The 13,942-nt window shown below is 42.9% G+C and overlaps 1 protein-coding gene across 1 annotated transcript; it reads right to left on the reverse strand.

Moving 5' to 3' along the window:
* Positions 1-6,414: 6,414 nt before the first annotated feature.
* Positions 6,415-7,788, reverse strand: LOC145342435 (interferon-gamma-inducible GTPase 10-like). The gene has a single exon (XM_080187998.1). It carries the CDS (start codon positions 7,783-7,785, stop codon positions 6,415-6,417), a length of 1,371 nt encoding a protein of 456 aa, XP_080044124.1. The 5' UTR covers positions 7,786-7,788.
* Between the last annotated feature and the right edge of the window lie 6,154 nt (positions 7,789-13,942).

A 13,942-nucleotide genomic window follows, 5' to 3' on the forward strand; every position in this document is an offset into this window, starting at 1 on the left:
TGTGCCAAATTGCCCATGCCCAACTGCTCCTACATTTTATGGTCTTATATTCTTACCTGTGACAGATTGTTGAGGTTCCATCACCATCTGGTCCAGTCTAGCAGATTTGTCCTTCAAAATGTATGCTGTTCAGTGAATAGTGGTGCTACCGAGGCACTGTTGAAGATGAACATTGAAGTCTCCCACCCAGAGATCATCCTGAGCCCTTGCTACCATCAGTGTTTCTTCCAATAGATGACAATAGGTGGTAATCAGCAGGAGTTTCCTTGCATGTTTTAGTCCTGAAGGCATGAGACTTCATAGGGTCCAGAATCAATGTGGACGAGTCCCTCCTGACTATTGCTGTCATCTCTGGTGGGTCTGATCCACCAGTAAGAAAGAGTTGATGCAGCTATGATAATGGAGGTGTCTGGGACATTGGTTGTAAGTTATGACAGACATGTTAATAAGATTTTTTCCTCACGAGTACACACTTGCATTAATGACATTTACACAATGGATAAGCAGGATGTGGGGATGATGGGGTGTGGTGAAGCTGGTGGATTTCTCAGAGTAAGCTGATGATATCATGGAAACTACTTCTTGCTGTGAATATGAATCAAATTTGATCAGGGATTTCAGAACTTTACCATTTAACCCTTTCACTAAAGGCTGGTGCACACAATGAGGAAGGCATTCTCTGCTCTTTAACAGTGAACACGAACCAGGATAGGTTGCCCATGATGCCACGAGGCACACAGGATGTTAATGTGAAAACTATATCACACAGTAGCAAGTAGTTAATGACAAATAAATACTCACCACAATCTTCAAAATTAAATGCATTTATTGTATCCAGCGCATGGTGTGTGGCTATTACCTGCCTGGCCTGTTACAGTAATAACACGATGTGGATATGCCGGCGTTGGACTGGGGTAAACACAGTAAAAAGTCTGACAACACCAGGTTTTAGTCCAACCGATTTATTTGATAGTAAACTCACAAGCTTTTGGGTTAGTCCCTTCGTCAGGTGAATGGAGAGTTCTGGCCTCAGACAGAGCATATAAAGCACAGACAGTTTAGTGATTACTGATTAGAATGCAAATCTTTACGAGATGTTCGTCTTCAACATATCATTGATGAAGACAAACATCTCGCCAGGGCCATCCCCACACCCCCATTTCTTGCTCTCACCCACTCAACCTCAAACAGACCATTGTTCACAGCAAACTACCCAGCCTTCAGGAGAACAGTGAACACAATACCACACAACCCTGCCACAGCAATCTCTGCAAGACATGCCAGATCATCGACACGGATACCATCATCACATGTGAGAATACCATCCACCAGGTATACAGTACATACTCTTTCAACTCGGCCAACGTTGTCTACCTGATACGTTGCAAGAAAGGATGTCCCAAAGCATGGTACACTGGGGAGACCATGCAGACGCTACGATAACGGATGAATGAACATCGCTCGACAATCACCAGGCAAGACTGTTCCCTTCCTGTTGGCGAACACTTCAGTGGTCACGGGCATTCAGCCTCTGACCTTCGGGTAAGCATTCTCCAAGGCGGCCTTCACGACACACGACAGCGCCGAGTCGCTGAGCAGAGACTGATAGCCAAGTTCCGCACACATGAGGATGGTCTCAACAGGGATCTTGGGTTCATGTCGCACTATCTGTAACTCCTGTGACTTGCCTGGGTTTGCAAAACCTCACTCACTGTGCTGTCTGGAGACAATACACATCTCTTTAACCTGTGATCAGTGCTCCTTCCACACACATTGTCAGCCACTTCAGGACTTGAACAGCAGGTTAGGTGTAAAGATTCGCATTCTAATCAGTAATCTCTAAACTGTCTGTGCTTTATATGCTCTGTCTGAGGCCAGAACTCTCCATTCACCTGACGAAGGGACTAACCCGAAAGATTGTGAGTTTACTATCAAATAAATCGGTTGGACTAAAACCTGGTGTTGTCAGACTTTTTACAGTAATAACACAACTGTAGAACTGTGGGCCAGGATTTCCCAGCACTGTGGTGGTGGAAGTTGCCGTGGGGGATGTGGCGGGCCAGCCAAAATTTCACTGACTTTCGGTGGGACCAGCAGATCCAGAGATTCCCAGAAACAGAATTCATGACTCATGATGACATTTCCAACAACACCTTTGCAAAAGTACAATACATTTTGTCAAGGCAAATAAGTCGTGATACAATTACACTGATCATTACAATCTGATATTAACGGGTAAATATTCATTCTAGCATGAATAATTTTTACTTAGATAGGTCCTTTAACAAGTATTAGGACTCAGTTTGGGACATTAACATTCAAAGGGAAGTCCAATTACTCAGTAGTTTATTTGCAGACCAATTTCAATGAAAAAACATATAGCACAATCTTAATGGCCATTCACACAATGCTCCCGCTGCAGTGAGGTTGGAGAATTTGGCGCCGAACCAAATCTTCATTCACTGCAGTGGGATGGGAAAGTCCCGCCAGCGTGAATGGTGGTAACATTCCAGCCATAAGCTTTATTGTACTGAAAGAAGTAAACAAAACCAGTTTACACAATGAGTGAGGTTTTTCAGTCCCAGCAGTAGCAGCCATCATCAGGAGATGAAACTTAGGAGAGTGGCAGAAGTCAGTTGGCTGGTCTCAATTTTTCCAGTCCCATCTGTGATAATGTCCGCCGCTGGTAGAATTGGAAAATCACACCATAAGTTTGTTCACTTTCTCAATATTTCCAAGCTAATCTATTGAGTGCTTTCTTTTGCTACAAGACCCTGTGAGGACCACCATAGATTTTTGCACTAGTTGCAAGCTAGAAAACATTCTCAGTTTTTCCCTCCATCACAAAACTTAAGTTGAGATTAAGTCTTAGACATATTACATGCAGCGTGAAATGAAGTCAACATTTTTTCTGTTTACTCTACAAGTCTAAATAACTGCAATTTATTTTGTCTATTTTCTCTCAGTGAGCTGCAGCACACAAAATCCAGTTTGCAACTACAACTACTCTCAGTGAACTCTCAGTAAAGCACTCCCAGATAAATTGAAACCAGAGCATTTCCCTAAACTGCATTCATTCCATGATGACACGGTGTGGTCGAGGAAGTCCTCAAAACTAACTTTTATACCAAGTATCCCTCATTTGAAATTGCTTCTTTGATCTGAGGAAAGAAATGGATTTTGTTACCTGTCAGGGTTTAACAAAAGTTTTTAAACTAATTTAGCTCTAATTCTATAACTAAAAATATATTTCTCAAGACTGCCCTTACTGAAGGGATCACTGATGGCATATCTCCACTGACAGTCCCACGGATTGGCCATGCATTGTTTGAATTTCTCAATCAGCTGTTTAATGATTCTTACCCTTTTACTCTGACCTTCTACAATGACCTCAATGAAGTCCATGAGGTTGGCTCTTGGACTCTGAGCTCCCTGATTAAGGTAATGATTGGCTGCCCAATCAGGGCATCTCACCTGTATTTATTTATTGAGGAGTTTCCAGATTCTGACTTTGTACTCGAAGCACTATTGGAGTGGAATTGAGTTTGTAAATAAAGAGAATCTGGTGAGGAGACACTGGCCTCTGAGGAGGTATTTTAGTGGCAATGAGGAAAAAGAATGACCCCAAGGAACTTGCTCATCAACAGTCCACTTTGTTTAAAGTAAGCTGTTTTCAAGCAAGATGCCTCTACCTGGAAACTGGACTCTTTTGACCCTGCTGTGGAGGATCAAGCCCAATGTGTAGAATGCATGTGTTACATTTTAGGGCTAATAACATTGTGGCAGATAAAAAGAAATGGGTCATTCTTCTGTCTGCTTGTGGACTGTCAGCATTTGCCATTATTTGCAGATTAAATCTCCCAGAGACACCAAATACCAAAACCCTGATGAGTCTAAGCCACCTCTGATCCTGAGAAGGTACTGGTTTTACTTGGCACTCTGGGAGTCTTTTACAGGTTTCCTTTCAAGGTTGAGATAACTGGTGGAAGGATGTGAATTTAGGTTGATGCTTCATTAGATGCTTAAAGACCATTTGGTATGCAGGATAACTTGTTTTTATTCATTTGTGGAACATGTGCATCACTGGCAGGCCAGCATTTATTGTCCATCCCTAGTTGCCCGACTGCAGTTGAGAGTCAACCAGACATGGCTCTGGAGTCACATGTAGGCAGATTTCCTTCCCTAAATGACACGAGTGTACCAAATGGGTTTTTCCCCTCAAATCGACAATGGTTTCATTGTCATCGGTATATTCTTATTCCAGATATGTACCAATAAATGAATAATGTAACTCGTGAAAAACATCTGTTGACTGAAACCCAATTGGACTTCAAACAAATGCTACAGCTGGCCATATAGTTGGAAAATGCTGCAAGTGGAGCACATGAGTTGCAAGATATCCTGATACTCTGGATTCTGATTTTGTACCTGAAACACTCTTAGGAGTGGAATTGAGTTTGTAAATGAAGGGAATCTGGTGTAGGGACACTGGCCTCTGAGGAGTTATTTCATCTTCTAAGTCAATATGGCCCAGCCTTTCGATAAATTGCCGAATCTTTGATTTATTATTGGCACGTATTAAAAAACACTGAAAAGTGTTGTTTCTTGCATGCTGTACAGACAAAACATACAATTCAAAGAGAAGGAAATGAGAGAGTGCAAAATGTAGTATTACAGTCATAGCTAGGGTGTAGAGAAAGATCAATTTAATGCAAGGTAATTCTATTCATAGCAGAGAAGCTGTTCTTGAGTTGGTTGATACGTGACCTCAGGCACTTGTATCTTTTTCCCCGAAGGAAGAAGGTGGTAGATAAGAGTGTCTGTGGTGCATGGGGTCCTTAAGTATGCTGGCTGCTTTGCCGAGACACGGGAAGTGTAGACAGAGTCAATAGATGGCAGTTGGGTTTACGTGATGAATTGGGTTACATTCATGACCTTTTGTAGCGCCTTCCCATCTTGGACAGAGCAGGAGCCATACCAGACTGTGATAAAGCCAGAAAGAAAAATGCTTTCTATGGTGCATTTGTAAAAGTTGGAGAGAGTTGTAGCAGTCATGCCAAATTTCCTGGTGGCCTTTATTAACTATAGCGTCCGCATGGAAGGACCAGGATAGGTTGTTGGTGATCGAGATACTTAGAAACCTGAAGTTCTTGACCATTTCTATTTTGCCCCCATTGAAGTAGACACGGCATGTCCTCCACTGTGCTTCCTGAAGTCGGTGATTATCTCCTTCCTCTTGTTGACATTGAGGGAGAGATTATTGTCATTATACCAGTTCACCAGATTCGCTATCTCTTTCCTGTACTCCATCTCATCATTGTTTAATATCCGACCCAGTACAGTGGTGACATCAGCAAACATGAAAATCAAATTGGAGGGGAAATCGAGTTGGCATCACCTGAAATTGATAACATTCTCATCTTCACTGGAAACCAAGGCAATGCTCCTGCTTGGTAGCCAATTGATTCCTTTGGTGTATGCAGTCATAAAATTGTTCGGAAATCACTGGAAACTGATCATGTCAGTTGTCTTTTTTGATGCTGTCCCTGGTCACCAGTGATGCTAATACAGCTGTTGATGGGAATGATGTAAAACAGATAACGTCCATGCCCTCACTGGAGGCTGGGGTAATTCCCATTCAGATGGCTCTTAGATAATGATGGGATTCGGAACTCAGGTGCCAACCATCATTGTGAGCTTAATTCTTTTTCCTGATCAGTGAGTTGCTCACACAATGACAGACATCAGTGATATTGCCAGTGAGTATCTGGATTGTTGCTGTGCCATGTTTGATTAAAGGATTTGCCTGGCTGTCTATGAGCTCAGAAATCGAGGATGGAAATTATAAAATCATCCATGAATAGAACATAGAACATAGAACATTACAGCGCAGAACAGGCCCTTCGGCCCACGATGTTGCGCCGACCAGCTTTTAAAAAAAACAACACTAACCCACTAATCTAAACCAATCCCATTTCGTCCATAAACCTATCCACAGATCTCTTAAACGCCCCCAAACTAGACGCATTTACAACTGCAGCTGGCAGGGCATTCCAGTCCCTCACCACCCTCTGGGTAAAGAACCTACCCCTGACATCAGTCCTATAACTACCCCCCCTTAATTTAAAGTCGTGCCCCCTCGTGCTAGCTTTCTCCATCCTAGGAAAAAGGCTATCACTATCTACCCTGTCTAAACCTCTAATCATCTTATATGTTTCAATAAGGTCCCCTCTTAGCCGCCTTCTTTCCAGCGAAAACAGCGAATAGGATATTGAAATTGGGGAAATCTGTTGACGTTCAACTGAGACTGAAAGTAATGCTTGCACCGTGGGCAGTTGCCAAGTCAATCATCTTACCAGCTGGAAGGAGAGTAACAAAAGCACAGGGGGATTAGGAAACAGGGTTTACTGCAAGTTAAGACATGGGTAGCTGAGACTGCAGAGGCTCTTCTCTGAAATTGATGAAGAATATTGCTAAAAATGAAATCAGCAAAAACAGAATACTGCAGAATAAAATTCCTGTACGGTTAGACCTCTTCAACATATCAATTATAGCTTTGGCTTTCAGGATGAATATTTCATATGGGCCAATTTCGCGAGTTTTAGAAGCAGCCATCACCACTGCCTGTGCATTCTCTGCGAGATCATCCAGTGCAACATGCAGCAGCTTGTAGGTAAGAAGAAATGATGAACCTGCTCCAAAGATGGATCCGACAACTGGGATGAAGTCAAGAGCAAGCTCAAGACCAGACAGGACAACAGCAGTGGAACCCCAGTACATCTTTTGAATTATATCCTTAGTTATTTTTCCAGTCAGGGGAGTTTTCACCACGGCTTTCAGTTCTTCCACAGGTTTCCCTACCATGTTGGCCAATCTTTGAAGAGAGACATCATCCAGACCCAGACATTTACGGAAATGTATTACTCTTTCAATCAGGATCCCAATGTCACAAGCAAGGGAGACTCCAGGAATCGGCACAGCTCCCACTGCTCCAGAAAGTATTGCCGCCATCCAGATTCCTTTCATTAGCTCTTTCTTTTTCTTCTCTACAATTTCCACATTTAGGTTTGGAAGGGACAGTATGTACACTTCCTTTTTCATTGTGGGAAGATCATCTTCAAGCGTTTTACTCAACTGATTAAAATCATACAGATGCAGATCAAAGTTTGATATCAGGAAAACGCAGGGAGATGGGATCCCTGCCTTGTCCAAATTGCTGATACAGTCTTTCCTAACCTTTTCCAGTTCTTCCACTTCATTAAATTTCCTGCTTCCCCTTCTCACTGAATTGAGATCATCGTCAATTTTAGATCGAATGAAGTAGAATTTCTTCCCCAGTCGTTTAATCTCTTTGGCAAGTTTTACATCATTTTCTCTGAATCGACAGGCAGATATAATGATGAAGAAATCGTAGTTTTCAAATTTCATGTTCTTCAAGTATTTCTCCGCTGGGAATTTTGTCGTTCCAATTCCAGGCAGATCCCAGAAACAAACATTGGGCAGATTGGGATGGTTGTATCCGGTTGGCTTCATTGTGGTTTCTGTGGTTCCAGTTTCAGCTGCTCCATCATCACTAATCTGAAGCTCTCTCATTGCATTGATGAAGCTGGATTTCCCTGTGCCTGATTCTCCTGTCACTGCGATGTTAAGCTCTGTATTGTCCAGCTCATCTAACTTCTTCTGTACCAGTGGTTTAATCTTTTCAATCCCACTCCTTTCAAAATTAGATTTCAATTTGGTGATCTCTTCCAGGCTGAAGAACGAAGAAGTAGAAGTCCGAGCCATCTGATTTCTAAAAGAAAACAATTTACGTCAGAAAACAGAGCAAAATAATTTGTATTGACGCAATACATTGTCACATTCCCATCGAGTTCACATTTAATTAATCACTGCAGAGCTGTAATCAATGTTGTATATGATCATAATCTGTAACCTCATGGCCCAGCACTTCTCCATATGACAATTTCCAGGATTGAAAGAGTGCAGCAAGGCATGTCAGGAGCAGCACCAGACATGAGGTGTCAACCTGGTTGAACTACAGCACAGAACTACTTGTGTGTTATACAGCAAAAAAAAAGCATGGAATAGATGAGGCTAAACAAACCCACGACCAACAACTCAGATCTGAGATCTGTTGTCCTGCCACATCCAATTGTGAATGGTGATGGAAAATTAAGTACCTAAGCTCCATTCTGTCTCCACAGATGCTGTCAGACCTGCTGAGATGTTCCAGCATTTTCATTTTTTTTGCTGCAATATTAAGTACCTAAATTGAGGAGGAAGCTCCACAACCATCCCTCTTCTCAATTATGAAGGAGCCTAGCACATCAGTATAAAAGACAAGTATAAAACATTTACAACCATCTTCAGCCAGAAGACTCTCTCTTACTTTCTCGGGCAGTCTCAGAGTGGTGCAGAGGGTGATTGGAAGAGGGGATGGTAAGGTGCCCAGGTTGCCATGTGCTCCTTTCACTGTCAACACTTAGTTTCAGCTCACTCTTGATAATGAGACTCGAGCTGTTCAGCCTCTTCCCAGATGCTTTTCCTTCACTTCAGACTGTTTTGGGCAAGGGATTCCCAGATGTCAGTGAGGACGGTGTAATTTCCAAGGAGGTTTTGAGAATGTCCTCAGTGTTTCCTGTGCCCTCCTGGGGCTCGCCTACTGGGTCGAAGCTTCAAGAAGAACAGGTATTTCGGGAATCTCGTTTCAGGCATGTGGACAATGTGGCAGAGCTGATTGAAGAATTGACCCTGCTCACTGTTGGCCCAAGTGATCCTCCGGAACCTCTTCTGTCTCCACTGATGACGCAAAAGATCATTGCCAGAGGCTCTGCAATCTTTTCCCTGGCCTCCCACAGTAACATGGGGTACATCCCATCCGGTTCCGGCGACTTATCTACCTTGATGCTTTTCAAAAGCTCCAACACATTCTCTTTCTTAAATGTCAACATGCTCAAGCTTTTCAGTCCAGTGCAAGCCTGCACAACAACTATCAAGATCCTTTTCCACTGTGAATACTGAAGAAAAGTGTTCATTGAGTACCTCTGCTATTCCTACCGGTTCTATACAAACTTTCCCACCGTCACATTTGTTATCGGACAACAAATTTGATGAAATTGATCACACAATATGGAAGCAGACTAAAGTTACACTCAGAGCCTCTCCACTAAAAATCACAAAGTAACAGACACAGATTAGCAGGCAAGAGCATGCTTTTAGAATGCAAATGGGGGCTAGCACACAAGGGAACCTGGACAGGATGGCACCTCCAGGAACTAAATTCCCGCCCCACTAAATCAGCACTTTGAAAAACAATCAAACAACCTCTGGAGACACTTAAAGATTAGCTCAGCGAAGGAAACGTTCCTGGCCCCTCAAACCTCTTTTGAGATCAATAACACACCTACGGTTCAAAACACAGAGATTCGAGACCATTAATAACAAATCAGACAAAACGATTAACACACACTTAAAATAATTTCCCCAACACTTGAAAACATCGAGACAGGATGGCTAAGGTCGAATACTGTAAATAAAGGATTAGCATTTGAATCGCATACTACACCGAAGTTCAGGTATAACGATAGCCCGCTGCGAGGGACTGTTAGAGCGCTTTCGGGACAGTCCGATTGTATGTCCTGACTGCGCTTCTCCGTCGAAGTAGAAGAAAATAAAGCTGTGCCGTTATTGAACTTCACCCTGAGTCCGTAGTGGTCGTTTCGCCCACTCGCACTAACTGAGTCAACTGGGATCAAGTGTTGTTTACCATTCTATTTGAAGGTATCTGCCATTGTGAGTGACCATGGAAGGTCTGGGAACTTCAGATGTGTAGTGGTTCATTGGTTTGATGCAGTCTGAGTGTGATCCATGGTGCTCCCCTGGAGACTTCCCCCTCCATGTCCATAAACATGGAGAGCCAGGATAGTGATTCTTTTACCCTATATCGGGTTGCCTCCAGCCTGACTGCTTGGTGGATTTGCAGAGATGTGGGACTGCTGAATCGGTGCCACTCAGTATCAATCCATCCCGTACAGTTTGCTCCTCTCTCAGAGAAGAATGAATGGAACTTGTGAGAAGCTTCTTTGAGGACTTGAGCCAGCCTTTCACAATGACCTCATGGAACTGTCTGCATGTGAGATCCTCCTGTAGGACATCTTTTAGCTCTTCAATTCGACAAGATGGAGGTACATAAATGGTCATGATATCAATTGCCTCCACATGATCTGTCTGGTCAATGGTAGATAAGAAGGTTCTGGAAAGAGCATCAGCCAAGTACAATTCCTTACTGCGTTTGTAGACAATGCTGAGATTGTCGTGTTGTCACCCTACCACCATAGAATCCTCACAGTGTAGAAGGTAGCCATTCAGCCCCTTAAACTTGAACTGACAACAGTCCCACTCAGGCCCTATCCCCCTAACCCCACATATTTACCCTGCTAATCCCTCTGACACTAAGGGCAATTTAGCATTACCAATCTACCTAACAAGCAGATTTTTGGACTGTGGGAGGAAACCCACGCAGACATGGGGAGGACGTGCAAACTGCACACAGGCAGTGACCTGAGGTGGAACTGATCCCGAGTCCCACTGTGGAGATGTGTAGGCACAGTGTAAAGAGGATTTTTTTAGAAAAACTATGAGTGGCCGATAATCAGTTTTGACATTTACAAGATGACCATTCATAAAGTGATGGAATTTCTGACAGGTGAAGACTTGAGCAAAGAGTTTCTTCTTGACCTGAGCATAACCAGTCTCCCTGTCAGTGAGGGTCCCTGAAACAAAGGCTATTGGTCTGTCATTCTTGATACCAAGTCCGTGCTGGGAAGTGTCTGCGGATAGGAAGACAGGTACTCAAATGTCAAAACATTGCAGCACTCAGCAGGTTGAGAATGTCCCTGTTTCAGTTTGTTGAAGTGGAGATGCCGGCGTTGGACTGGGTTAAACACAGTAAGAAGTCTCACAACACCAGGTTAAAGTCCAACAGGTTTATTTGATACTATCAGTTTGTTGAATATAGCTGTACGGTGCTCCTGCCAACACCAATCGACATTCTGGTGGAGGAGCTGATGAAGTATCCAGTGATCTCACTGTAAGAAGGAATTAACTTAGATAATTCATCATCCCAAGGAAGCACTGTAAAGCGTACTTGTCCATAGGGATGGCAATCTGTTGTATAGCCATTGTCGAGAGTGAATCTAATTCACACTATCGGTTGTGAATTAGTGACTCGTGTAGGGAACCTGGTTGGCTCTGAATCTGCATTTTGTGGAGTTTAGCTTCAGCAGTCTGATCCTGAATCTGTCAAGGACAAGGCGAAGATGGGCAATATGTTCCTGTATTGTACAACCCCAATCCAGGATGTCATTAACAATGATTTCACAGGGTTGTCCTGCACTGTTGAGATTCTATGATCAACAAACACCTAAAAAAAACTCCCAAAGTTTGTCAGCATTAAGGCAACCTACCGATTTCACTTTCTCATAATACACATTTTCACATTGAAGTCCATCTGCCATTGATATTCCCATTAACCTCATATGTCTCTGTCATTCTGCATCTTCCCACTCCCAATCAAATTCTATATCAAACTGGGTTAATTAAGATCTAAAATTAAGTAACTAACTGGGTGGATATTATTATTTTGATCTATTTGTTGTTCTTACCTGCAATGTTTCGCAGTGAAAAATCTCTGCTACAGACACGTCCACACCTCAGTTCTGTGACAGTCGTACAGTTTCAGCGTTGGAGCTACAGTGGGAAGAGAAAGAGAAAAACTCTGTTTAAAATATGGCTTCACAGCCTTGTTAATGGAGCAGATTGCATTGACTGTCCAATGATACTTCAATGAAGAACTGCCTCACTTGTTGTCAGGCAGAATGCTGTCAGACAGGTTAGCATTCACTAAAAAGCACCTGCTCATTAACTCATATTTATTTCCTTGTCCCATTTTACTATAAGGATGACAATCTCTGGCTAATAATGCTTATAACGCAGCTTTGTATTTCCTTGCTGCATTACTTCATCTGTAGAATGAGAAAGATTAGGATGGTTTTAAATACTTCCATCGCACAATTTCAAAGAAGAACCGGGGACTTATCCACAATGGCCTGACTAATATTTATCCTTCAATCAATGTCACTAAAACAGATTAATTAATTGAGCAATTATCATTACTTGTTTCTGGGATCTTGCTGTGTGCAAGCACATGGCTGCCTTTTATCCTACATTATAACAATGATTACAGCTTAAACTTTTTATTGCTTTGGGACATTCTCAGCTAACAGATCATTTTGTCAAAGGAACAGATACATCATGATATAAAGGCACGATGCAGTGATCCCATTGTTAAGTTTGTTTGCCCTGTCAGAGGAATAACAGACAGCTGTCTTTAGTTCCCCAAAAGCTCTCTGTTGTTCTTCTGTCAGAGCAAAGGTTTTTGGAGCCTTGCAGGAGGCAATAGATAACCAGGCCTAAAAAGGCCCTCATCTGCTGAGGAGTGGTGGGCAGAGGAGTCACGAGGATAGCCGAAATGCGTTCCAGAGCAAGGGAGCACTCTGAGGCACTGAGAGGGGTCCCTAGGGATGGGATCTGCCATTGCGTACGTTTAAGCTTCACAGCCAGGACAACATATCCCCAAGAGTGGAGGGCACTTAGGACTATTGTGTCTGCAATGTTGGCAGATTCTGTCTGACTGACAGGAATTTCAGACTCTGGGGTATAAGGTGGAGGAAGGGGAGGTGGAGTTGGTTGGACCTGGACTGGTTGGAGTTGGATTTGGGGAGCGGTCAGAGCATGAGGCTGACTTCCCCAATCCTCCTCCTCATGTTGTTCATCGGTGTCAGTACTTTGGAACAACAATGGCATGCCAGATTGTCAGGAGGTATCTCTGGTTTTTTTGTCTTTCCTTTGTTTGGCTTGCAATTCTAATCCTTTTTCTCTGCCTCGTCTTTCCCTTTTCAACCTCTCTTGTTCTGCCCTATCTCTTTTGTCCTTCTCATACTTTTCACATTCCCACTTCAACATTTCCCAGTTTTTGGGTTACCCTTCATTATCACATTCACTGATCCCTCTGCTACGTGCATTATCCTCCCATGTCTTAAGCTTGTCATTTCGAAATCAACTCATAGCAGAAGTGGCTGTGGTTAACCGTATGCTTGACAGCTAGAGGTATTTACGCCTTTCATACTCAACCTTCTAAACAGCTCAAGTTATTTATGCCTTAGCTGCTGATTTAGCATGTTTATGCAAAAGCTTGTAGTTGCATAAGGGATTAACCCCTTAATATCTCACCATGGTGGCCAGATTAGAGACCAGGGAAGGTATAAAATGAAAAAGGGACACACTGGATCAGTTTCACAATGTTATTCAACTGTTGTCCCTGGTCCATATCAGGCTGCCCTGATAGCACAACCTTACAATGTACAACAGCAGGTAAATAATTAATGCTATTAAAAAGCCAGTTGACAGCAATTTGGAATTTTTAAAGGATTGCTTTGAGTGTTGGAGTTTTTAAAAATGTTACTCCTTTCTCAGAGTTACAAAGCCAGTGCACAGAACAGACAGGGCAAGCCTTAATCCATTGCCTTTCTTGGTCCAAAAACCAATTCAAATTTAAATTGAATCCCATTCATAGTCCCCACGAGAGAGAGAGAGACATATCAAATGCAAATAGTTGACAAGACCAGGCATTACACTCGAGTTTGACCCAAAATTTTGAAAGCTTTTTGGCAGTGGTGCGGTTGTGAGAGTGGGATCCACTGTTTGCAACTTCACTGCATAGAAGTGAGATTGAGTAGCTGTGAAGGCAGTGCAGAGGGTGAGGCTAAAGTGAAGACTGTTAGTGGAAGGTTAACTCCTGTGTCCACTGTAGTAACTGAAGGCAGAACTGGATGCTTGAAAGATTCATCACCCTGAAGTTTCATTTGCCAATTGGGTCTCAATG

This window comes from Carcharhinus amblyrhynchos, chromosome 4 (genome assembly GCF_965287045.1).
Source record: "Carcharhinus amblyrhynchos chromosome 4, sCarAmb.v2.hapA, whole genome shotgun sequence".
In the NCBI taxonomy this organism is placed as follows: domain Eukaryota; kingdom Metazoa; phylum Chordata; class Chondrichthyes; order Carcharhiniformes; family Carcharhinidae; genus Carcharhinus; species Carcharhinus amblyrhynchos.